Source organism: Phyllobates terribilis, unplaced genomic scaffold (assembly GCF_046119375.1).
Source record: "Phyllobates terribilis strain yellow unplaced genomic scaffold, ASM4611937v1 Scaffold_9__5_contigs__length_417890890, whole genome shotgun sequence".
NCBI lineage: Eukaryota > Metazoa > Chordata > Amphibia > Anura > Dendrobatidae > Phyllobates > Phyllobates terribilis.
The window spans coordinates 143,111,397-143,137,540 of record NW_027362769.1 but is presented as its reverse complement, the minus strand read 5'-3'; the positions used below and the strand labels follow the sequence as shown (position 1 = coordinate 143,137,540).

Sequence of the window (26,144 nt, the reverse complement as noted above, 5' to 3'; positions counted from 1 at the left end):
GGCTGGTGATGTGTGTGCAGCTTAGGTAGTATAACCCCCAACGGGAGGGATATAGCCTCAGGGGGTCAGTTGCAGAGGATGGGGGTTGTGGTGGTGCAGCGGGGATGGAAATGAGACTCAGAGTCGGGCTGTGCAGTTCAGGGTTTGTTTACTTACTGCAGTTGTTCTGGTAACTCCGGCCTTAAGTGACCACCCGAGCCGTGCTGCGTCCACCAGGTCCTGGACTCGGCCAACCCCCAGGTGATTCTGGAGCGTGGTCCTGAGCTCCCTTTCTGTCCTGTCCTCTTCTCTGGCCTTCCCCACCAGGGATCCACCTATGTCCGGCTCCCTCGGGCCTCTTGGTGGTAAACCCTTGTCTCTGGGTTCCCTGACCCTATTCCTGGTCTGCCTTCCGGGTGGATTTAGTGGGTGGTCGTGGCAGATCCTGCCCACGACCTCCGGTTCCTGGCTAAGGTGTGCTGTAGCCTCTGCCAGCTTGGGATCCGGTACCCTGTTGCCAACTCTTCACCCTCTGGTCTAATTTGGGCTCTTGGAGTTCCTTCTTTCTCCCCCTCTGGGTCTTTCTTTCTCCTCTCTCTCTCTGGGCCTTGGAGCTGCTCTTCTCCTCTGCTCTCTTCCTCTGCTCTGCTCTGACAAAAGACTGACAGACTGACCCTGATCTAAGATGGTTCCCACCTTATATACTCCCTCTATGTGTGAGCTCAGGTGACCAGCACCCAATGAGCTCCTAGCTTTACCCAGGCTGCTCCCCCTATCTGCCCCTACACTACTGGGATGTTCCACCCCCCTCCCACTCCAGCCAGGAACAGACTCTGTTGTACCTGCACATTTCTCTAGTGGGAGTACCATCGGTCTGTTCCTCGGAAATGGGATGTGTGTAGTGCATGCAGCTAACTGAGCTCAGTTCCACACTCCATCCTTACCCGGGAGTGGAATATCACACCTCTGGCTTGAGGTGTAATACCCCTGTAGCAGCCGAATCCTCAGGGTGCTACATGACACATCACTGGAATCAGGGTTTCTGCCCTTATATCATGCTCCTTTTAGATGGGGTACCAAAACCCTGGTGACAGATTCCCTTTAAGTATCCCAAAGAGTGAACCCTTATGTAATGCTCTAGCCCCTCAGATCCTGCACTAAGCATAATGCAATTAACTGTTTTAGTAAAGTGATTCTTTAAATACCCACCTCCTACTCTTGTCAGTTGCAATGTAATCAGTAAGTTACCTAAGATTAGTATCAGAAAAGTAATATTCAATACTTGCAAACATTCTCCTTACTTTACTATACTATACTATATATACTATAATCTATTGAATACTGTTAATTATAAGTTTATAACAATTCACAAAAAAACACTCCATGACCATATAAAAGAATGAGGAGGGTGAAGCAGCATGCACTGACTGCTGCAGAATTTCTTTGGAGAAGACATAAAGGATTTTCAGTTTTAGTAGCTAAAATTTGAGTCCACCTTGTATTCCCACAAGACCCCTTAGCAGGGAAGAGGGTTTGCAAAATAGACATATATACATCATATTACTCAAGCTACTACAGAACGTTTTTTCTAGAAAAGCTAATATGGCTTTAAAGGGCTTGTCCAGGGCTGAAGGACCTATCTGTAGGACTGGTGGCTCAGTGGTTAGCACTGCAACCTTGCAGCAATGGGGTCCTGGGTTCAAATCCCCCCAAGGAAAACATCTGCAATGAGTTTGCATATTCTATCTATGTTTGTGTGGGTTTTCTACCAAAGATATACTAATAAAGAATATAGATTGTGGAGACAGTGATTATAATGTCTATAAAGTACTGTGGAATATAATGTTGCTATATAGGTAAAGCATAATAAAATAGGTCATCAATATAAGAACAGTGGGGTATGACCACCAACACCCCTCTAATCTCATTCACATAAATGGATATGAGCTGCACTATCGGACATAGACAAGAGGGGTGCTGTTTTCCAATCTTAGTTTACTCTTTTAATTACTAAGAAGCTCCTTTAAGAAATATTTTATATTTTATGCAGACTTTATTGATTGTGAACATGTAGTTCTGCAAAACTGATGACTTGTTTACATAAAGTATTCAGAGTTTTCTCTTTTGCTCTTAAACTTTCTGTGTTGTCCTGGTGTAACTTATCATCCTTGCTGTGCCAGCAGCAACTAAACTGTAGACGAGTTTAGATAATGAAATGTCATTAACACATGGAGTCAGTTAATTTTTAACTTTCGGTCAGGTCTTTACAATATTTATAGCCTCCTGCTCGTTACATAAAACCTATTATATATATCAAGTGCGCCAATTAACTGTAACAAAAATAAGATCTAAATAGCGGGAACCCTACAATAATGCAGATATGAGTTAGTAAATGACACCTCTGCCGCTCACAACCTTATCTAAGCTTCTATTAATTACAAGTTCCAGACTGGTTTTATTGGACCTTTTAGGGTATGTGTACATGGCGTCTTACTGCAGTTTTTGGAGCAGAAACTGAGCAGAAACCTCAAGTGACCTATTCATCACTGCATTCCCACCAGTTTTTTTGTCATGAATACCTCTCAATTAGTTAATGTTTTAATTTTGACAAATTCACCAAATGATTTGATCCTTTTTTCAAGTTGTCTTTCGTGGTTTAATTAGTTTTACGACTTTTACATCTGTGTGACTTTTCCAATTTTCTTTGATAGCTTCATGAAATGCGACTTTTTAAAAAGTTCCAATATTTGCTGCGACTCTACTCCAGTCCCTCCTCAGAAAGATTTTATGTACACCTGCTATTTTTCGTGCATTCTTGCAACATTTTGCGAAACGTGTGACTTTTTCCACTAAAGAGTCACAAAACCAGTTGGAATCAGAAAGAAAGACAGTTTGGGGGGTTGCGCACCATTTTTAAGAATTTGGTGCCAAAAACGTCAGTGAAAAACAAAAGTCCAAAAAGAAAAGTGACGTAAAAGAAAACGCAAATGATGTATCGGGTACAAGTTTTAGAGGTGGATTTTGGAGAGTTTCTGCTCCAAAAACTAAGCAAAAAGACTAAGTGGCAGCACATTCTTGGGAGTACAAAAATTTAGGCTATGTGCATACGGCTTCATTTTTCCCCAAAACTCATCGTGGGAACATAACCCAGTGGTCAGAGGCTATGTTCATACTGATTTTTTAAGAGTTTTTTTTGGAGCTGATACGCTCCAAAATCTTCCTTCAAATCAGCTTGGAAAAAAAATTTCGTTTTCATTTCTTCAGCGTTCAGGTGGCAAAAAAAAAAAAATCCCATGTCACTTCTTTGAAGAGGCTTGTGTTAGAAACCACTCCAAATTATTCACTGTCAAATCAAAAGTTTGCAAAAAATGTGTTTTGTGAAAAATACTGTTCATTAACACATTGAAAACTCTTCAAAACCGCTTCAGGAAATGAAAAATTGCTCCACAATCTGCCCAAAGAAGGAATTTTTCCTGAAGTGGTTTGCACTCGGAAACGTCATTTTTGGCAGTTTCCAAAAACTGTGTGTGCACATAGCCTAAGGGTACGTCCACATGTAACAGAAAAAATGTGCCGTGTGTTACACATAAATTTTGCCGCAGATTCACTGCAAATTTCCCCCCTGCTATATTTAAAGGAGGCAAACTAAGTGCCCACACGAAGAATGAGCATGTTGGGGTTTCCGAACCCTGAAGAATTTAAAAGAAGTGACATAAGTCAGAGCATTTGCACAGCAATGCGTTTTGACATTGCTGTGCACTATGTTGATTTTATGGGTTCACTTTTGCGGCGCTTTTTAAGGCGGATCCCGAGCGGAAGCAGCATGAACTAGACGCCATGCGCACATAGCTTTGTAGGATTTTTTTGCCACTTTTTTTTTTTTTACAGTTTATATAGGGTGATGATTTTTATAAAAGAAAGAAGCCATACTTATCCCTGGAATCCCCAAGTCCGCCTCCAGCTATGCTGCTCTGACAGACTCCATTGGGACTGGAAGTGATTATTTCTTTACCGCCACCTGACTCTGCGGCTCATCGGTGGTCTCAGCGGTCAAGTGATTGGTGGTCTGAACATCGTCACATCCCATCATTCATCAGTCACCGGACTGGTGCAGGGGGTGGATTCCAGCTTTCTTGCTTTCATTTATAAGGATTCATATCCTCTTTAAACTTAAAAAAAATGGCTGAAAACCCCTTTAATGAGGCTCCGACTGGAGATAGTCCCAAAATACACAATGGACCTCGTGAATTAAAACTGTCATTGCTGCCCATAACAGCCAATCAGAGTTAAGCTTTCATTTTTTAAACTACTCAAGTAACATAAAAGCTATGATCTGATTGGTTGCTATGGGCAACAAACACATTTTAGGGCATTTATTGGGAACACCATGGTTTGTCCTGAGCAAAACAAAGATCAGTAATCATGGTGGCAGAATAATATACACAGAAAGTCTGTTTAACCCCGAGTGGGACACACTCAGGATGTGAGTGTATAAGCGGGCTCTGAAGATGAACCCGCGCCATACAGGGCAAGTGCCAGCAGTTTTACACAGCCTAACAGCAGCGAAGCAGACTGCGTGCCAATCACATTAACCATTTAGATGCTGCTCTCAATTACTGACAAAGGCATTTCAGTGGTTGGCTTCCTGGTCTGCGCATGTAGCGGTACCCATCGTCCTCTCTGGGATGCCATCGTCTACTGAAAGGTCCCTGTCACTGTCAACTTGGTCTGCGTATGGGCTTCATATGCCATCATCAATTTCACTGCGTAATACTGTATGGAAATATTGCAGTATATAGTATAAGTGCTCAAACCGGTTCAAGTCCCTTCGAGGAACTAAAAAATAAATTACTTTTTCTTTTAAATTTAAATAAAAATAAAAAAAAAAAAAACATAAAAGCTTAAACCATCCTTATTAGTAAAAAAAAAACAACAACAAGAAAACGTATTTTGTATCAATACATCCGTAAAATCCTGCACTAAGAAAACATAACATTAATTAACCAAAACGACAAACTGTGCAAATAAAAAAAAAATTAAAAAACTCCAAAATTACCACATTTTGATCGCCGCACCTCCATCCCAAAAATGCATCAAAAAGTGGTAAATACCTTGTATGCAACTAAAAATGCTGCGAATAAAAAACGACCGCTTGCTACACAGAAAACAAGGCCTCAAGCAGGTCCAGAAAAATAAAAAAATTACTGATCTCAGAAAATGGCAACACAAGCTTAGGCTGTGTGTCCACTATGTGTTTTTTTAAGCGTTTCCGCAGTGGCAATTCCGCCGCAGAAATGCTTAAAAAACGCTTGGTAGAAGGTCTGCCATGTTCCCCAATGATAATCCGCATGTGCTGTGCACATGCTGCGGAAATTTCTGCTGCGGATTATCATTGCAGAAAAAAACGCAGCACTACCAATTATTTTGCGTAACCGCAGCGTTTTCGCCGCCATTGACTTGCATTGAATCGCTTAATATCCGCATGACTACATGTGAACATGCGGATATTAAGCGATTCAATGTGCGGATGGTACCCGGGTCTGGAGAGGAGGAGACTCTCCTCCAGACCCAGGTACCATAGTACCTGTAAAAAAAAAAAAGAATAAGATAAAAAATAAACATTATACTCACCTTCCAATGGCCCCCGGTCTCCTTAGTGATGCGTCCGGTCTCCACGGCAGCTCACGGTGGTCTAAAAGGACCTTCCATGACGTCATTTAGTCATGTGACGGGTCACGCAACCGCCAGTGCCAGCGGTCGCGTGACCTGTCACATGACTAAATGACGTCATGGAAGGTTCTTTTACACAACCGTGAAACACCGGGGAGACCGGACACATCGGATAAGGAGACCGGGGGCCATTGGAAGGTGAGTATAATGTGGTTTTTTTTATTTTTTACCATTTTTATTCTTTTTTTTAACTAACTTGGTTATACTATATAAAATCCATGCCGTTGCATGGATTTATATAGTGTGACCAAGTTGTCAAGCACTTTCCAAGTGATGCTAAAATTGCTTGGAAAGCGCTTAACAACCCGCATGAGAAATGGCATGTGCAAAACACGTGACAAACGCTTCTACCTGGCAGGAAAAACTCATGTACAATCCGCATGTAGAATCCGCATGTACAATCTGCATGTACTATCCGCATGCGTTTTTTCTGCCAGGGAGATGCAGAAACGCTCAGGAAAAATCCGGAGCATTTCTGCATCGTGGGCACATAGCCTAAAATAGTAAAAAAAAAAAAAAAAAAAAACTGTAAGCGTTGCCATAATGGATGAAAAGAGAGGGAATCCACTGAAAAATACGCGCATATCACAAGAAGAATGTATCGGCGACTTCATCCTCCCCTAAGAGACCAATAATGAAGGGGAACACCAGCTTATACAGTATGACACTATTAATACATGAGCCTCACTTTGACATGTAGGGGTGTGATTAGTTTTGCAACACCATTAACATTTGGTCTAATTGTGCAATGAGACTTTTCGCACTGAGTGAAGGACATTTGGGATTTTTCTATAGGTCTCAAATCCCTAAATGTCAAATTGTGAAAATATGTTTCAAAACCCGCACATATGGAAATACTGCAGCTGCTGCGAGCTGATAAGTAACTCCAGTTTATTAGCTCTTGTAGAGTACAAGGGTAAAGGTCAGAGGTTTCCATAGTACAGAACATGCCAGTTATAGTATTATTCGATGATATTCTAGGATTCTCTGAGGATATATTAAGGGGCGTAAGCTGACCACAACTGGCAAATCTGCCTATTTGGCCTCATCACCCAATGACCCAATGACCCAAGATGGGACAGAACATACAAGTCATACAAAGACTGGAGAGAAATCTGGTCTAAATATTACCATTGTGTTTTGACCCCATACACGGAGCAATGTCCTTGTGGTTTTTCCCAAAACACCACAATGCCCTAAAGAATTGCTTCATAGACAAAATCATGTTTACATATATTAGTGGTTACATTTATGTTGCAGTCTACAATCTTCATTTCAGAAAATAACTTGACCCAAGTCCCCCATAATCCAATCTCTGTAGTTCCTGAAAAAGTTATTTTCTCTGATGAAGCCCCATCAAATTGTTTGGGACATCTGAAGGAATAATTGTTCGAAGAAGAAAAGGTGAGTTCTGTGTCATGTCCACAATAAAGCGTCCTGAGACCATCCGTGTTTGAGGGCTTTTCATCCATGGAGTAAGCTCATTCACAATTTTGTCTAATAACATTGCCTTGAATAAATAATTAAAAAGCAACTTCCCCCAACCATCCAGGAGCAATTTGGTCATGATTAGACATGAAAGGATCTTGTGAAATTTGAATTTGCTGACTTTAACGAATTTTCCCCAAAAGGTTGATTTGCGTCAAATAAATTCACATGAATTCATACTGAAAAAATTGGAATTGCTTACACTCTATAGGAAAGATTGAGAGCACCGCTGACCATAACAGCTTACACTCTACAGGAGAGAGAGGACCCTGCTGATCATAACAGCTTACACTCTACAGGAGAGAGAGAGGACCCCGCTGACCATAAGAGCTTACACTCTACCGGAAAGATTGAGAGCACCGCTGATCATAAGAGCTTACACTCTACAGGAAAGAGAGAAGACCTCGCTGACCATAAGAACTTATACTCTACAGGAGAGAGAGGATCCTGCTGACCATAAGAGCTTACACTCTACAGGAGAGAGAGAGAGCACCGCTGACCATAAGAGCTTACACTCTACATAAGAGAGAGATGACCCTGCTGACCATAAGAGCTTACACTCTACAGGAGAGAGAGAGGACCACACTGACCATGAGAGCTTACACTCTACACAAAAGAGAGAGGATCCTGCTGATCATAAGAGCTTACACTCTACAGAAGAGAGAGAGGACCCCGCTGACCATAAGAGCTTACACTCTACAGGAGAGAGTGGACCCTGCTGACCATAAGAGCTTACACTCTAAAGAAGAGAGGACCCTACTGACCATAAGAGCTTACACTCTACAGGAGAGAGGACCCCGCTGACCATAAGAGCTCACACTCTACAGGAGAGAGTGGACCCTGCTGACCATAAGAGCTTACACTCTACAGAAGAGAGAGAGTATCTGTGCAGGTGAAGCATAGGCCTGCGCAGATGCACTTTACTCTACCCTACTAAGTGGAGAGCAAAGTCCTGTAGTGCGAATGCGCCGGCACCAACGGTTAATAGATGCCGGCGCATTATAGCACTTTGCTCCGACCTTTGTAGAGCCGAGCATAGAGTGACTGCACAGGTACCATCTGTAGATGATATAGGAAGCATCATCCACATCAATCAAGCCAGGGGGATGGTGGCCTCAGGGATTGAGGAGGCGCCAAGAAAAGAAATTAGACGCCCATCGGAGTGAAATGCGCCGTATGGCAGAAGTATAAAAGGTATTTTTTGGCATATGAAGCGGAAGTTGGGGGGCTTAGATACAAGTTGATGAACTGCGGTAATACAGAAGTTAAAGGGGTTATCCAATCCAAAGCGATAAGTCTGCACTCCGTGTGACAAGTGTATGGAGCCAGGCCGCGTCCACTAGTCGGGTTCTGGCCAGGACTATGTATAATTCCTACATAACCTCCAGTCCCGGATCAGAAACCGGCAAATCCTCACAGTGCAGGCGCTGGGGGGATTCATAAGTCTGCAGTCACACAGAGTGACTGCAGACTTATCGATTTGGACCGGACAACCCCTTTAAGGGTGGTGACTTTAGTTTATAATGGGGAAAACCTGGTGACAGGTTCACTTTAAACTAACACTGTTGTTTCAACAAGCTTTGCATAAATCCCTACTACAAGCAAATATAAGATAGTTTGTCTCTCCTGAACTCATCATTTACTCTGAAAAACAGCTAAATTCCGTTTTGGTCAAAACAAGACCGACTGCCGGCTCACAAAGGTAGCAAAGTACAGAGTCATGCTGCAGCGTCTAGTAAGTGTTTTATCTCACCCCAGTGCTGGATTCCCAGCTACACTGCTCATTACTGCTGTATAATATCCCCATTCTGCTGCTGCTGCTTCTGAACATATATTATAAAGAGACTGGAGAGTAGGAATACATTTTGTCTGTTAGTGCTATGTATGGCTGACATAATAGCTGCTCAGGGCCGGACATATGATTGGTGCAACACACGGGATCTGGAAGGTAAGGGGCCACTATAACCTGCAAGGTAGGTGGAATAGTGCATTATGATCAGCTATTGTACTGCAAAGAGCCCATATAATGTCTTGAGCAGGTGATCTCCTCCATCCGATTCTGTCCCTATAATTAATAGTCAAGGACAATGGAAATCAGGACCAACAAAATTGAGTTAACCTGAACATATATCATGGAGCTGAAGGCTCATAGAAACATTCCCTGTGCCCTATATCCATCAAATTGTGCAGTTGTTTACAAGAGAAAACTCTAGGTAGGAATTTATGGCTAAATAAAAAGTTGAGCAGCTATGGAGTCATTTTCTGTAAGTGATACTCAACAATAGAAAGATCTGTATGAATCCTGATGTCCATATTAGAAGTCCAATTTCCCATATTCTCACTGAGCAAAGGTAAAATCAGCCTTTTCACATGTTATTACTCACAGACCTATGTGTATTTTTCGACTCCCTGATCCAAATCCAAGAAAGGCTCATATTAAGCTCTTCTAAGGCTATGTTCACACGGTGCATTTGTGGCACCCCAGGGGTCTGGTTTCCACAGTAATAGCAATATTACGTCTGTGAGCAGGTGGGAGGTCTCCTGGGCAGGAATCCTAAGCATGCCACACCTCCTGCCCAGTCCTGGGAGGGGAAGAACTTCCCCTACATAAACTGGGGCTGAGGCAGGGTTAGAAGAGAGGAGTTCCAGACAGAGACGGAGTCTGGTCTGGACACGCAGAAACAGGGACAGATAGACATCAGGAGCTCTGTAGGAGCCAAGGAGAAGCGCCAGGGGCTGGAGCTGTGCAGAGCTCGCCCTGGGAGAAGGTACTAAAACCGGACACAGGAGTCCGAGGCTGTGGGGACTAAGATATACCCAGCAGCAGAATCCATCCGGCAGGGGATTCCAGGTCCTCTGGCCATAAAAGCCCGGAGGCTCAGTCACAACGAAGGGACCAGCACCGCCATCCCGGAGCGGAGGCTAGCAGGAGGCCCCAGGTCACCAGCCATACGGGTGAGCACCACACGGTATACCCAGGGACGTGGGCTACTTGTAACCGCCGAAAGCAGGGTAGCCAGGAAGGGTACAGACTAACGGGAAGGCCTACAACTCCACCTGGCCAGGGGAACTCCGGCTTACTCGCAGACTAACCAGGCCCCAACTACTAGCCAGTACTCCCGGGGGAATTTGCCTTGTACCATCAGTAAAGACCCTGAACTGTACCCTCGCGTCTCCGTGCTTCCTTCTCGCACCATTAGTGCTGGGACATCCACACCATCACTCCCAACATCAACCTCATCCTCTGCCCTGAGGCCATACCCCTCCCGTTGGGGGTTATACCATCCACGCTGCACATCCGTACCACCGGCCTCAGCGGACTGCCCTGCAGCGGCGGCTTCATAGCCGCATTCAACGGGTGGCGTAGTCGGACACTAATACCATCATACCAATAACTGCCACTTAGTTTGACCACCCTGGGCACGGACCGGGTCACCGCCACACGAAGACTACTACCCCCATCGGATCCGGCTCCGGGTATTCCCCGCGCGCACGCGCGCCGCACTACAGCACTGGCCCAGGGGGCGCGTCAATTTTGGCGTAGTCGGCAGGATTACGTGCCCGCAACCACCGGGTACTGCGTGCCTGAAAAAAGAGACTTTCATACTTACCTGTGGTGAAGTTTCCCGCCGTCCGGAGTCGTTTCCCGCCATCTGGAGCCGATTCCCGCCATCCGACGCCATCTTCTGCCTTCTTCCCGCCATCCGTGGAGTTTTCCCGCCATTGGACGCCATCTTAAGGGCGCCGCGCGGGAAGAAGAGGGGCGTGGACTCCGAAAGCCCGCGAGAACTGAAGCCCCGCCTCACGTCCGGACGTTGCGTAAGGTCCTGGAAGGAGCCCAGCAGACGCCGACGTCACAGGAGCGCGACGGAAGGTCCTCAACCCTGACGATCCACTGCGGAGCCGCGGCCTACGGAAGAGGATCATCGCAAGGTAGGCCACGGTCCACTAGGGGGGAGGAGGATGTCGGATACGGAGGAGAGCTTCACCGCCACAGCCGCCGCCAGCGCCACCGCTGCTGCGGTCATGCCTTTCACCATGCCCTATATCCCGGGGGCAGCCTGGCTACCCCAGTACTCAAGGGAGTCACATACCCTAAATGACTTCAGAGAAAGGCTGGATAGCCTCTTCCAGGTGTATCCCCTCACGGAGGCGCAAAAAGTGAGCATCCTGGTGGCCCAATTAATCGGGGCAGCCCAAAGGGAGGTAAAGTCCTGGCCACCTGGGAGGAAGAGGACTGTCAGAGACATACTAACCCGGCTGAAAGACACATTTGATACCCGCACCTCAGCCGAAATAAAACTAAGATTTTATGGGTGCAAACAACGGGCACATGAGAGTATAAGAGACTATGCGCTAAACCTACAAGAGGCCCTGAGAGCCATTAAGCAGGCAGACCCTGACAGCGTGGGAAATGAAGATAAGCTGTTAACTGAACAATTCATTGAGGGTCTACTGTGCAATGCCCACCGAACCCAGTTGCGGGCAATGGCCTTACAGGACCCTGACCTGGACTTTGCACAGTTCAAGGACAGAGCCATCCGGGTGCTCCGAGAACCGGCACCAGGTGGCGCTGTGACCCACAGGCGCCCTGCTATCACTTATCACCAAGAGACGGCGCCCTTGTCTGCAGGGCCTGTGGGAGCTGATGCGCAGGCTTTAAACAATGACCCAGCTACAGTCCTGCACCATCAGGTCCAAGAGCTGACTAAGAGCGTTGCCGCGCTAACCAGAACTGTGCAGTCTTTACAGGTCTCTTCTCCAGGAAAGATCCAGCTGGCATCCGGACCGGAGGACGTCCCGTGGCGCCGACTGAGGAGGACCCCACCGGCCAGAGGAAGACCCAGCGATCGATACAACGAGGACGGACGACCTATTTGCCGCCGCTGCAATCAACCCGGACATGTGGCAAGGTACTGTCATTTAAACGGGCACAACCTGGGGTAGAGGGCCAACCCCCAGGCATAAGACCATCAGGCCCATCAAACTGGCGTGATAAATACGTAGGGGGACGTCCAATCTTGCCTGTGGTACTGGATAGCATTCCTATGAGTGCCCTACTAGACACCGGGTCACAGGTCACCACCATCCCGTACGTGCTCTTCAAGCAGTACTGGAATGACTCGGACATAACCCGCTACCCAGATGACGACCTGAGTATCATCGCCAGCAATGGTCAGCCCGTGCCGCAGGTGGGATTCAAAGAAGTGACCATTAAGATCGGTAAAGTCGAACTGGCGGCACAAGGACTGATAATAGTGGACATAGACCGTCATGAGAGTCACCCTAGAATAACCTTGGGAACTAATGTGATTGAAAATTGTCTTGCAGAGGTGATTTTCATTTTACAGCAGGTTGCCAAGAACGCCAGTTCCGGCCAGCAGCGTGTGCTCCAAAAAGAGATCCGGGCACTGATGAAGCGGCAACAGGTGGAACTATCTGGTGGTGAGATAGGTAGCGTGAGAATGTGTGACCCGTTCCCTATTGCCATGCCCCCAAAAAGTGAGATGATGATTTGGTGCCGGGCAGCTATTGGTCTAAGAGGTAGAGACTACCAAGCAATGGTAGAACCCGTCTACTCAGACAGTAGGCCCACCATTTTGACAGCACGGGGGGTGGTCGATGTACGCCATGGGAGGGTGCCCGTTCGCATCATAAATATCGGGGAGAGAGAAGTATACCTGCCCCGGTATGCCACGCTAGCCAAATTGTTCACCATAAACCAGAATTCTGTACAGGCCGTGGAACCCTTGCCTCCATCTCAACCAGAGGAAGGTAACGACTCTAAGAAACCAATGGAGGACTGGTGTCAGCAACTACATCTGGGTACTGACTCCACTCCCTCACACCAGAAACAAGGAGTCTATCGGGTGGTTCAAGAGTACGAGAGAGTGTTTAGTAAACACCCGTTAGACTTCGGGCGAGTAAAGGGGGTAGAACACCACATCCCCACGGGAGACCATCCTCCCATAAAGGAGAGACCGACCCGTACCCCCTGCACACTACCAACACGCCAAGGGGATGCTTAGAGACATGAAGGAGGCTGGGGTAATCAGGGACAGCTGTAGCCCCTGGGCAGCTCCACTAGTCTTAGTGAAAAAGAAGGACAACACTATGAGAATGTGTGTAGACTACAGGAAGGTCAACCGTATCACACACAAAGATGCGTACCCGTTACCAAGGATAGAAGAGTCCTTAGCTGCATTAAAATCTGCTAACTTCTTCTCTACTTTGGATCTCACTAGCGGGTACTGGCAGGTTCCTGTAGCAGAGGCAGACCGGGAGAAGACCGCATTCACCACCCCGATGGGTCTCAGCGAATTTAACTGCATGCCGTTCGGGCTCTGCAACGCACCAGGAACCTTCCAACGGTTGATGGAATGCTGTCTGGGACACCGGAACTTCGAGACGGTCCTGTTATACCTGGACGATGTCATCGTCTATTCCAAGACCTACGAGGACCACCTGAAACACCTGGCAGAAGTGTTCGAAGCTCTGGCAAACTACGGCCTAAAGGTGAAACCCTCCAAGTGTCATCTCCTGAAACCAAAGGTGCAATACCTGGGACACGTGGTGAGTGCTGACGGAGTGGCTCCCGACCCTGATAAGATCACCGTAATTAAGGACTGGCCAAGACCCTCCAGCATAAAGGAAGTGCGGCAGTTCCTCGGGTTGGTAGGCTACTACTGAAGATTCATTCCCAGTTTCACCAAAATGGCAGCCCCTATGCAGGACCTCCTGATAGGTCAATCTCGAAAAGCCAAAAACCAGAAGCCGCCCTTCAGGTGGGAAAAGCTGGAAGAGGAGTCCTTCTGCCAGCTGAAGATGGCCCTCACGGAGGATGAAATCCTGGCATATCCAGACTACAGTCAGCCCTTTATCCTCCACACGGACGCAAGCAACATCGGGCTAGGAGCCATACTGTCCCAGATCCAGCAGGGGAAAGAACGGGTAATAGCTTACGCCAGCCGAAAGCTACGGCCCACGGAGAGGAACCCTGAGAATTATAGCTCATTTAAGCTGGAGTTCCTGGCAGTAGTGTGGGCAGTGACCGAACGTTTCAAGCATTACCTTGCCTCCTCCAAATTCATCGTGTACACGGATAACAACCCGTTTACACACCTGGACACTGCAAGGCTCGGTGCCCTGGAACAGAGATGGATGGCCCGCCTGTCCAACTTTGAATTCACCATCAAATACCGGGCAGGACGCTCAAATGCCAACGCGGATGCCCTGTCTAGAATGCCGAACTTACCGGATGTAGGGGAAGATCCAGAAGATCTGGAAGAAGTTGAGCTCCCTGCGTTCCACCGTCATGCGATTACCCTGTATTCCAACCGTGTGAAGGACAGGCGTTCCGCGACGTTCAATCCCTTGCCCCACTACAACTGGGCGGAGACGCAAGACAGTGATCCTGCAGTCCGTCTGGTGAAGGAAATGCTGACCCAAGCCGATGCCAGTCTGGACCCAGACGCCCCAGAGGAGACTAAGCAACTGTGGAAGGAGAAAAGTAGGCTGTTCCTCTACAGGGAGAAGTTGTGCCGGAGAATGGTTAACTCTCGAACGCATGAGTTGACCTGGCAGGTAGTGGTCCCCAGACGAGACGCGGCTATGATTCTGGAGGCGTACCACAACGGAGCAGGACATTTCGGGTGGAAGAAGCTGGAGTTCTTGTTGCGTGAACGGTTCTACTGGGTAGGCATGAGAGGAGCCATCGAGAGGTGGTGCAGAGACTGTGGACCGTGCCACCTAAGAAGGAAGGACCGTGCCAGCCAGAAGACTCCCTTGCAGCCCATCATCACCCGACAGCCACTGGAACTGGTAGCCCTGGACCATGTGAAACTGGCTCCAAGCAGATCTGGGTATGTCTACGCCCTCACAATCGTAGATCATTACTCCCGGTTCCTGGTGGTGGTCCCGGTCAAGGACTTAACGGCTCAAACAGCAGCTAGAGCCTTCCAGCAGCACTTCTGCCGTCCACACGGGTACCCGGACCAAGTGCTGACAGACCAAGGGCCAGCCTTCGAAGTGGAAGTCTTCCAGGAGTTCTGCAACCTGTATGGCTGCACGAAGATAAGAACAACGCCCTATCACCCTCAAACCAATGGACTCTGCGAGAAGATGAACCAGGTGGTGATGGACCTCCTGAAAACATTGCCCCTGGAAGAACACAGTATGTGGCCTGAGAAGCTGCCTGATCTGGTGGACCTATACAACCACATCCCTGTAGGTTCTACCAACTGTACCCCGGCTTACCTAATGAGAGCGAGACCTGGTAAGCTGCCTATCGACCTGGATATGGGAGTCCTGACGCCCGAGGACACCTCGCCAGAGGCAGACTGGGATACAGAACGGCAGCAGCAGTATCGGAAAGTGCAGGAGAGCGTCGAGCGAAGTCTGTCTCAAGCTAGAGAAAGGCAAGAGAGGGCTTATAATCAGTATGCTCCCGCTGTTCCCCTGGTACCTGGAGAGCAGGTCTTGAAGAGGAAAAGAAGGCTCCACAAGTTGGACGACCAGTGGGAGAAGGACCCGTACACCGTACTGCCATCAAGCCATGAGAGCCCAAAGATTTGCGTGATCAGTAAGGATGGAGGAGAAACCACAGCCGTTGTCTCCAGAGACCACCTGAAGAAGTGTCCCGAGCAGCTGCAAAGCCCTGAAGAAGAAGATCAAGAAAACCCTCGACCCGCAGAGGAAAGGGAAGAAATGATCAGGACTGTACTCGGAGACTTCCCCCGGTCTTGGACACAAGTAAACGGTGCTGTCGTGGTACCCGTCCTCACCTTTCTCCAGCCAGCCCCGCAAGTGCCTACAGAAGAACCAGTAGAGCTGGAAGAGCAGCCGGCCCAAGAGGCAGAAGAGTCCACACCAGCAGTACAGGAGGATCAACCCTCTGCTAGTAGTGAGCCTGCCGTGCCCCTAGTGAGCCAAAGAGTGCGCAGAAAGCTGCCCAGCTTGCCCATAATACCTCCTACACCCTGTAGTGCAGGACCAGTGAGTGAGCTCCGTAGATCCACTAGGGTTACCAGAGGCCAGATGCCCGTACGTTGGAGAATCTAAGTTGGCTAATTGCTTTAACTATTTTATGTTTACCTGTTTTGTTGTAGCCGTTGCTAATTATGTTTTTCAGTTACAGATTTCTTTATATGGACTGACAGGTTATGGACAGTGAGTAACCGGAACTCTGTTGTAAATATGTTTGGAGCGTAACCCAGGAATGGACTACAGACTGTTAAAGACTCGGGGCAGGACAGACCCCTACCTGGTTACGGTTCCCTGTTCTTTGGTGAAATGGACACCCTTATTGCTTCCCGGTTACGGACACGCCGTGACCATCTCATGTATTTAATTGTTATTGTTTATACCCTGTTATGTTTTCAAAAATATGTTTAGTCCGGGAGTACTAAATTTCACTAGGGGGGAATGTGGCACCCCAGGGGTCTGGTTTCCACAGTAATACCAATATTACGTCTGTGAGCAGGTGGGAGGTCTCCTGGGCAGGAATCCTAAGCATGCCACACCTCCTGCCCAGTCCTGGGAGGGGAAGAACTTCCCCTACATAAACTGGGGCTGAGGCAGGGTTAGAAGAGAGGAGTTCCAGACAGAGACGGAGTCTGGTCTGGACACGCAGAAACAGGGACAGATAGACATCAGGAGCTCTGTAGGAGCCAAGGAGAAGCGCCAGGGGCTGGAGCTGTGCAGAGCTCGCCCTGGGAGAAGGTACTAAAACCGGACACAGGAGTCCGAGGCTGTGGGGACTAAGATATACCCAGCAGCAGAATCCATCCGGCAGGGGATTCCAGGTCCTCTGGCCATAAAAGCCCGGAGGCTCAGTCACAACGAAGGGACCAGCACCGCCATCCCGGAGCGGAGGCTAACAGGAGGCCCCAGGTCACCAGCCATACGGGTGAGCACCACACGGTATACCCAGGGACGTGGGCTACTTGTAACCGCCGAAAGCAGGGTAGCCAGGAAGGGTACAGACTAACGGGAAGGCCTACAACTCCACCTGGCCAGGGGAACTCCGGCTTACTCGCAGACTAACCAGGCCCCAACTACTAGCCAGTACTCCCGGGGGAATTTGCCTTGTACCATCAGTAAAGACCCTGAACTGTACCCTCGCGTCTCCGTGCTTCCTTGTCGCACCATTAGTGCTGGGACATCCACACCATCACTCCCAACATCAACCTCATCCTCTGCCCTGAGGCCATACCCCTCCCGTTGGGGGTTATACCATCCACGCTGCACATCCGTACCACCGGCCTCAGCGGACTGCCCTGCAGCGGCGACTTCATAGCCGCATTCAACGGGTGGCGTAGTCGGACACTAATACCATCATACCAATAACTGCCACTTAGTTTGACCACCCTGGGCACGGACCGGGTCACCGCCACACGAAGACTACTACCCCCATCGGATCCGGCTCCGGGTATTCCCCGCGCGCACGCGCGCCGCACTACAACACTGGCCCAGGCGGCGCGTCACATTTTTACTGCATTTTTTGTTTTGTCTTTTTATGCAAATTAAAAGCAGCTTTTTACAATACAAGCAAAAGCTATGAGATTTCAGAAATCTCATGCACACGCTTGTTTTTTTATCTGAATGAATTGGGGAACTGCTGCGTTATTGAAAACTGCGGCATGTCAATTCTTTCACTGTTTTTGCAACATTTTTTTCACACAAGTGCAAAACAGCAGCAAAAGCACAGCAAAAAACCTTGCTATCAGTTTTTGCAGTATTTTTGTTGAAAAACAAAACGCAGGTACATCAGGATGTAAAACTCATTTATTTTTGTGATTTTCCCAAGTTAAATTTTTACCATAATGTCTTGGTATCCTCACCTGAGCGTGTCTGTTAGTATTAGTACAGTTTAATTAAATTAGTGATATGTGTGAGAGTAAACAATGCCGACCACCTCAGTGCCCTACCAATGTGTGAAAGTAAACAATGCCCAACCAACTCAATGCCCTACCAATATGTTAAGTAAACAGTATCCTACCAATTCAACTTCCCCCACTCTTTTTACATTTGCAATTGTGTATTTTTTCATTAACTCATGTAATCTTAGTTCATGGCCTCACTTCATACATGAATCCAGCATTTTTGTTCAGAATAGTCACTATTTTTTCAGACATGAAAACTTTTTCATCTAAATAATTTGATCAAATTTTATGGTTTCACATATGTCTTGCATTGGTGGAATAACACCTTCTATTGTTTATGCTTGCAAGGTGGAAGCAAAGCTGAACTTTGGGGCCCTGAAAAACGCAGCAAAATGCAGCAAGAAAAGCAGCAAAAAAGGTCAGCAAAACCTGTTTTTGGTTGCAGCTTTTTTTACTGCCAAGAGATCAGGGTTTGGCTGCAGAAAAATAGCAGCAATAAAGCAACACGTGAACATAGTCTAAATGTTAGAAAATAATGTAACTTTGTAGTAATGGCAACATATTTCTCTCTCTTTTGCTTCCTCCCCTGCCCAGGAGATGTGGTATGATCAGACCATGTTCCTGCACGGTCAGACACAGCCATTACACAGTACACAGCAGGGACACATTTATAAGATTATCTCAGCACAGGAACATTTTATTTTAAACACATCCAATTGTGGAAGATATTATTATTCCAAGATCTATTGATTAAAATCAACGGTAAAATTAACTTTGTTCTTGGGAAAACCCCTTTGAGTTGCTACTTACTAGACTGAAAAATAAATGACCTAAAATGAGTCTAAATCTAAACAGTGTCAGAAAAAGAGAGATATAAAAAGCCCTCACTCCAACTAATTATCTTGGTAAATGAAGCACCAAAGAGCTTTTGCATCCATGATACTATGGGACTTTAATACATGACACCACAGGGACAAAATGTGCAAATGTCCAGAGAAAGTGGAGAGAATCTGCGCTCCGCACAACAGCTCTACTCTCTTACATAAAGCAAGTTCTGAGAATTGATTTGCACCAACTCCATAAACATCATATATTAATATAATTATTTAATTTTGCTGCATAGATATATTGGGGGGAGAACAAATACCTTAGGATGATGTACAGGATAGATTATGTGTATTTATATTGTTACATTCTTATATTTACAACATTGTAACTTACAATCCTCGCCCCACAAGGTGATGCATGAGGCCCTGTGTGTTTACATAACCACACGTCTACAGACTCCACATCCACATCCATGCACGGGCATTTCTGACCTTTTTTTAGAAGCTCTCTCCCTTAAGAAGATTACACTAGGGCTCAGAGTTCACCCCACAGCACTAGATTTAATCATGTAAAGCTCATGCTCACCGGTAAAGACTCAAACACAATGTAAAAGTAAGAAGAAATATTCAGTAATGAAAATATTAACTAAGAGGTTTTTGCAAATCGCCTGAAATGCATGAAAAATAGAATTGACCACTGCAATCGGCCGCCATCACCCACAGACCATCCCCCACCAGCACCGTAAGCTGATGAATTGAGTAATACCAGCTAGATCATGCCAGTCCACACTAGCATAATGCAATCTGTTACTGGTGGATTATATTGATGGCGTATAATGGAATAAATTATATATATATATATATATATATATATATATATATATATATATATATATATACAGTACGGACCAATAGTTTGGACACACCTTCTCATTTAAAGATTTTTCAGTATTTTCATGACTATGAAAATTGTACATTCACACTGAAGGCATCAAAACTATGAATTAACACATGTGGAATTATATACTTAACAAAAAAGTGTGAAACAACTGAAAATATGTTGTATATTCTAGGTTCTTCAAAGTAGCCACCTTTTGCACACTGTTGGCATTCTCTTGATGAGCTTCAAGAGGTAGTCACCAGAAATGGTCTTCCAACAATCTTGAAGGAGTTCCCAGAGATGCTTAGCACTTGTTGGCCCTTTTGCCTTCACTCTGCGGTCCAGCTCACCCCAAACCATCTCGATTGGGTTCAGGTCTGGTGACTGTGGAAGCCAGGTCATCTGACATAGCACCCCATCACTCTCCTTCTTGGTCAAATAGCCCTTACACAGCCTGGAGGTATGTTTGGGGTCATTGTCCTGTTGAAAAATAAATGATGGTCCAACTAAACGCAAACCGCATGGAATAGCATGCCGCTGCAAGATGCTGTGGTAGCCATGCTGGTTCAGTATGCCTTCAATTTTGAATAAATCCCCAACAGTGTCACCAGCAAAGCACCCCCACACCATCACACCTCCTCCTCCATACTTCACGGTGGGAACCAGGCATGTAGAGTCCATCCGTTCACCTTTTCTGCGTCGCACAAAGACACGGTGGTTGGAACCAAAGATCTCAAATTTGGACTCATCAGACCAAAGCACAGATTTCCACTGGTCTAATGTCCATTCCTTGTGTTCTTTAGCCCAAACAAGTCTCTTCTGCTTGTTGCCTGTCCTTAGCAGTGGTTTCCTAGCAGCTATTTTACCATGAAGGCCTGCTGCACAAAGTCTCCTCTTAACAGTTGTTGAAGAGATGTGTCTGCTGCTAGAACTCTGTGTGGCATTGACCTGGTCTCTAATCTGAGCTGCTGTTAACCTGCGATTTCTGAGGCTGGTGACTCAGATAAACTTATCCTCAGAAGCAGAGGTGACTCTTGGTCTTCCTTTCCTGGGGCGGTCCTCATGTGAGCCAGTTTCTTTGTAGCGCTTGATGGTTTTTGTACCTGCACTTGGGGACACTTTCAAAGTTTGCCCAATTTTTCGCACTGACTGACCTTCATTTCTTAAAGTAATGATGGCCACTCGTTTTTCTTTACTTAGCTGCTTTTTTCTTGCCATAATACAAATTATAACAGTCTATTCAGTAGGACTATCAGCTCTGTATCCACCAGACTTCTGCACAACACAACTGATGGTCCCAACCCCATTTATAAGGCAAGAAATCCCACTTATTAAACCTGACAGGGCACACCTGTGAAGTGAAAACCATTTCCGGTGACTACCTCTTGAAGCTCATCAAGAGAATGCCAAGAGTGTGCAAAGCAGTCATCAAAGCAAGAGGTGGCTACTTTGAAGAACCTAGAATATAAGACATATTTTCAGTGGTTTCACACTTTTTTGTTAAGTATATAATTCCACGTGTCAATCCATAGTTTTGATGCCTTCAGTGTGAATGTACAATTTTCATAGTCATGAAAATACAGAAAAATCTTTAACTGAGAAAGTGTGTCCAAACTTTTGGTCTGTACTGTATATATATATATATATATATATATATATATATATATACACACACACACATATATATATATATATATATATATATACACACACACACATATATACATATACCGTATGTATATATATACTGTATATATATATATATATATATATATACACGCAACCGCGGTTGCAAAAAAAAAGCTGCTGTGTAAAATGTAAAGAAAACAAAAATGCAATGATTTGGAAATCTGTTATAGCCGTATTTTTATTCAGAACAGAACAAAAGGTCAAAATTGGACATTTTTTCCATTTCATTTGAAAAATTAACTTGTTTAGAAATTGATGGCAGCATCACATCTCAAAAAAGTTGTGCCCGGCCGTGTCTACCATTGTGTAGCCTCCCCTCTTCTTTTTATACAGTCTGTAAATGTCTGGGAAGTGAGGAGACAATTGCTGGGGTTTTGGGAGAGAAACGTTGCCCCATTCTTGTCTGATGTAGGATTTTTGCTGCTCCACAGTTTGGGGTCTTTGCCAGATTTTTCGTATCATAATGCTCCAAATATTTTCTATTCGTGAAATGTGTGGCCTAGAGTTAGGTGGTTAATCACCAAAACTCTTCTCCTGCGGAGCCGTGCTTTGGTGACGGATGCAGAAGGTGGTTTAGCATTGTCTTGCTGAAATATACAAGGCCTTTCCTGAAATAGACAATGTCTGGATGGAGCATGTGTTGTTGTAAAACCTCTATATTGTGCTCAGCATTAATATTGCCTTTCAGGGGCAGACATATCATTGGTGCAACCTGGATATTCGCACAGGGGCCCACTACCACCTCCAAAGAAGGTGTAATTATGCATTATGATGAGCTATTGAGCCGCAAATGGCCCATATATTGTTCTTGCACAGGGGCCTTCTCCTGACTGTGTCCACCAGTGTCGCCTTTCAATATGTGCAAGCTGCCTCTGCCATAGCCACTAATGCTACCCCATACCTCCAGAGATGCAGGAACTGTGCGCTGATAACAAGCTGGATGGTCCCTCTCCTCTATAACAAGCTGGATGATCCCACTCCTCGATAACAAGCTGGATGGTCCCTCTTATCAACAACAAGCTGGATGGTCTCTCTCCTCTCTAGCCCGCAGGACATGGCATTTGTGGTCTCCATAAAGAATTTCACTTATTTCATACATCTGACCACAGAACAGTTTTTCATTTTGCCTTAGTACATGTTAAATGAGCTTTAGCCCGGAGAAGATGGCAGCGTTTCTGGATGGTGTTGATATATGGCTTCCACTTTGCATGATAGAGCCTTAAGTTGCTTTTGTGGATTGTATGGTGAACTGTCTTCCAGATAATTATGGAAGTATTCCCGAGCCCATGCAGTGATTTACTCTACAGAATCATGTCCATATTTAATGCAGTGCTGCCTGAGGGCCCATAGATCACAAGCATAAGCAATACTGGCTATAGAGCTTGTCACTTAGGCACATGGATTTCTCTATAATCTCTGAACTTTTTGATGATGTTATGTGCTGTAGATGGTGGATATTCAAAGTATTGGCAAATTCATGTTAAGGAACATTTTTTCTGAAATAATTCCACATTTTTTAGACTCAGTTGTTCAGAGATTGGTGATCTCTGATCATCTTTGTTTCTGAGATACTCTGCCTCTCTAACATAGTCTTTTTATATACAGTCATGTGACTTAGTTAAAAATTGACCCTCCAGCTGTTTTGCCTTAGTACCGCTTACTTTTCAAGCCTGTCCCAACATTTTTTAGATGAGTTTTGCCATCAATTTCTAAATTAGTTAATTGTTTCAAACATTCAGCTTCTGATCTGTGCAATATGTTCTGTTGCGACTAAAATATGACAATAAGACATTTCTACATCATTACATTCTTGTCTTCTTTACATTTTACGGAGTCCCAACTTTTTTTTGGAATTGAAGTTGTATGTATAGATACGGTATATATATATATATATATATATATATATATATATTTATAATAAAAATAAACTGTGCTTTACTTACCCTCACTGGGTCCAACACTGAGTCTCTGCCGCTGTTCCCAGTGTATGGTGTAGGCTACAGCAAGTGGGCAGTGAGTTGAGCGGTCCTGCCCATGTACATGGAATGCCCCTCTAAGACCCTCTGAGCTCACTGATTGGCTGCCGCACTGTTGACTCAATTTAAGCCTATACCAGACCCAGGACCAGCAGCAGAGACTCATCGTTGGACCAGAGAAGGGTGAGTAAAACACAACTTGTTTTTTTAAGCCTGGGGTCCACGATTTTCTGAAATGGGACAACCGCTTTTGTTCTGTTACTGGGAAACATAGGTGGCACTTACAGGGAAAGTATGCAACAAAACAAAAACACCCCTCACTTTGATTTGGCACTCAGGAAAGGTGGAAATTCACACCTAATTCTGCATTAGTATCAATATACTTGCAGGTGCTGATCACAATAAAGGGTTATTTGCAACATTAAAAGTCCTCTGGATGAGTGATAACTTGGGGATTGGAGAGAATCCGACACTGGGATCCTCACCGACCCTGGGATCCTCACTGATCCTGAGAATGGGGCTCTGAAATCCTGGACAAGCAATTATCAAGCATAAGGTGCAATCATAGATCAATCCATAGTGATAGGAAAGGTGGCAGCGATTCTGAACTCTGCTACATGGCCAAGAAAAAGGAAAGATAATAGAGCAGGATGGAAACCGAATCCACAACATATAGGTAACCTGTGTGCAGTGCGTACATACATTCATATACATACACACATGCTCTATATATAGATGAATGGATATACTGTCGTCATCTACATGTGGTATGGGTGTATTATTTATATCTCATTATGTACAGATTTATGTCAAGTATTTACACATATTATATATACACGTGTGTGCATACTATATACAATTGTAGCACATGTATATGTAGTGTAATAATATATAGTTAAAGTATGTATACTATATCCATGTAAGGTATATGTAAATATAGTGTATCCATGTATAGCATATACAAATATAATCTATGTATTAAATGTATCCCTTTACTACACATGCATACACTATACAGTAAATACATATATATATATATTATACACATACATATTAGTTATCTGTTTACAATACACACATGTAATCTTTTATAGCACATGTATATAATCTGTATCCTTGAATAGTAAATGACTACAGTATATAGTGTATCCCTGTACAGTATACAAATGTATAGCACGTTCCTGTATAGCTCATGTATATAATGTGTGTATGTATGGAACAAGTGTATGTGTATATATATATATATATATATATATATATATATATCTGCAGTATATGACTGTATCGACTATATATTGACAGATATATTGAGTATATCCCTGTATAGTACATGACTATATGGCATATATAACGTGCATATATAAAGTAATATATATATATATATATTTATATATCTTCATTATAGTAAATGTCCATATAGTTTATAGCTGTACAGTATATGAATATATAATGTATCCCTGTATAGAAAACTGTATACCGCGTATCCCTGTACAGTATACAACTGTATAGCTCATGTATATAATGTGCATATGTATGAAACAAGTGTATATGTGTGTGTGTGTGTATATATATATATATAGATATATATATAACTGCAGTATATGACTGTATTGACTATGTAGTATACCCCTGTATAGTACATAACTATATGTCGTATATAACGTGCATATATAATGTATTATATATATATCTTCTGTATAGTGAATGTCCATGTAGTTTATTGCTGTACACTATATGAATATACATTGTTTCCCTGTGCAGTAAATGTATATACAGCGTATTCTTGAACAGTCTATATATACCGTATATATGTATCCTTCTATAGGACATGTCCATGTAGTGTATTCTTGTACGATATATGTATATTGCATATTATAGAGTATATATGTTTTCTATCCCAGTTTAGTACATGTGTATATATACTGTGTCTCTCTCTAGTCTCCATATATATGTATATAAAGTACACAATATACAGTATGTGTGTGTATATATATATATATATATATATATATATGTGTGCAGCTGAGTCCCCCTCACCCGCAGTCACTGTCCTTTTCAATAATTCCCTACCATTAGTAATGGGGACCAGTACCTGTGCAGAAGGTGGCTGCTCCCAGCAGCAGGAGTAGCACCGTTGCCCGGGGCAGGGGAGAGAGCCCGGAGGTCAGCATGGTGCTCCCGCATCTGCAGGCAGTTGCCTTCCTCGGCCGGTGTCGGATGAAGTGTACGAGGCGAGGAGCAGGACTCTGGGGCGACAGGACTGGAGCTCTCGGCCACTTTGCGAGCTCTGATCACATCCAGCGGCTCCGCCTCCCCCTATCTGGGCTGTCACTTGTCACCCGGCAGCCCCCTGCCTGTCATCAGCTTTACACTCATGAGCTGAAGTTGGTTTCTTATTCGTCCAGTTTCTTATTCAGAACTCTGTTTTTTTTATTTGCACATTTAGTAGTTACGACTAACTTACCTTAATAATCAGTGACAATGATCTGCAGGAAAAGAAAGTTAAAGGCAGCCTGGAAACAGTCAGCATTGACACAAAATGGGCAGCATAGTGAACAATCAGGAGTGAGAATGCAAAGGTTAAAGAGTTTGGGCCGCTGATCTCACACTGCCCAGCACATAGTAGAGTCCAGGCTGAGCCTAAAGTGGTTCTGAGCCTAAAAACTGGCATCAAAGTGTGCAGATGGATACT

General features: G+C 45.0%; 1 protein-coding gene across 2 annotated transcripts in view; it reads right to left on the bottom strand.

Annotated features, from left to right (window-relative positions):
* ACVR1C (activin A receptor type 1C) overlaps positions 1–25,764 on the bottom strand; it is a 91,616-nt gene extending 65,852 nt beyond the window's left edge. For both annotated transcript variants that reach the window (XM_073647148.1, XM_073647149.1), the window contains exon 1: positions 25,545–25,764. In XM_073647148.1, coding sequence (XP_073503249.1) covers positions 25,545–25,623 — 79 coding nt within the window. In that variant the 5' untranslated portion in view covers positions 25,624–25,764. The remainder of the gene's footprint in view (positions 1–25,544) is intronic.
* Between the last annotated feature and the right edge of the window lie 380 nt (positions 25,765–26,144).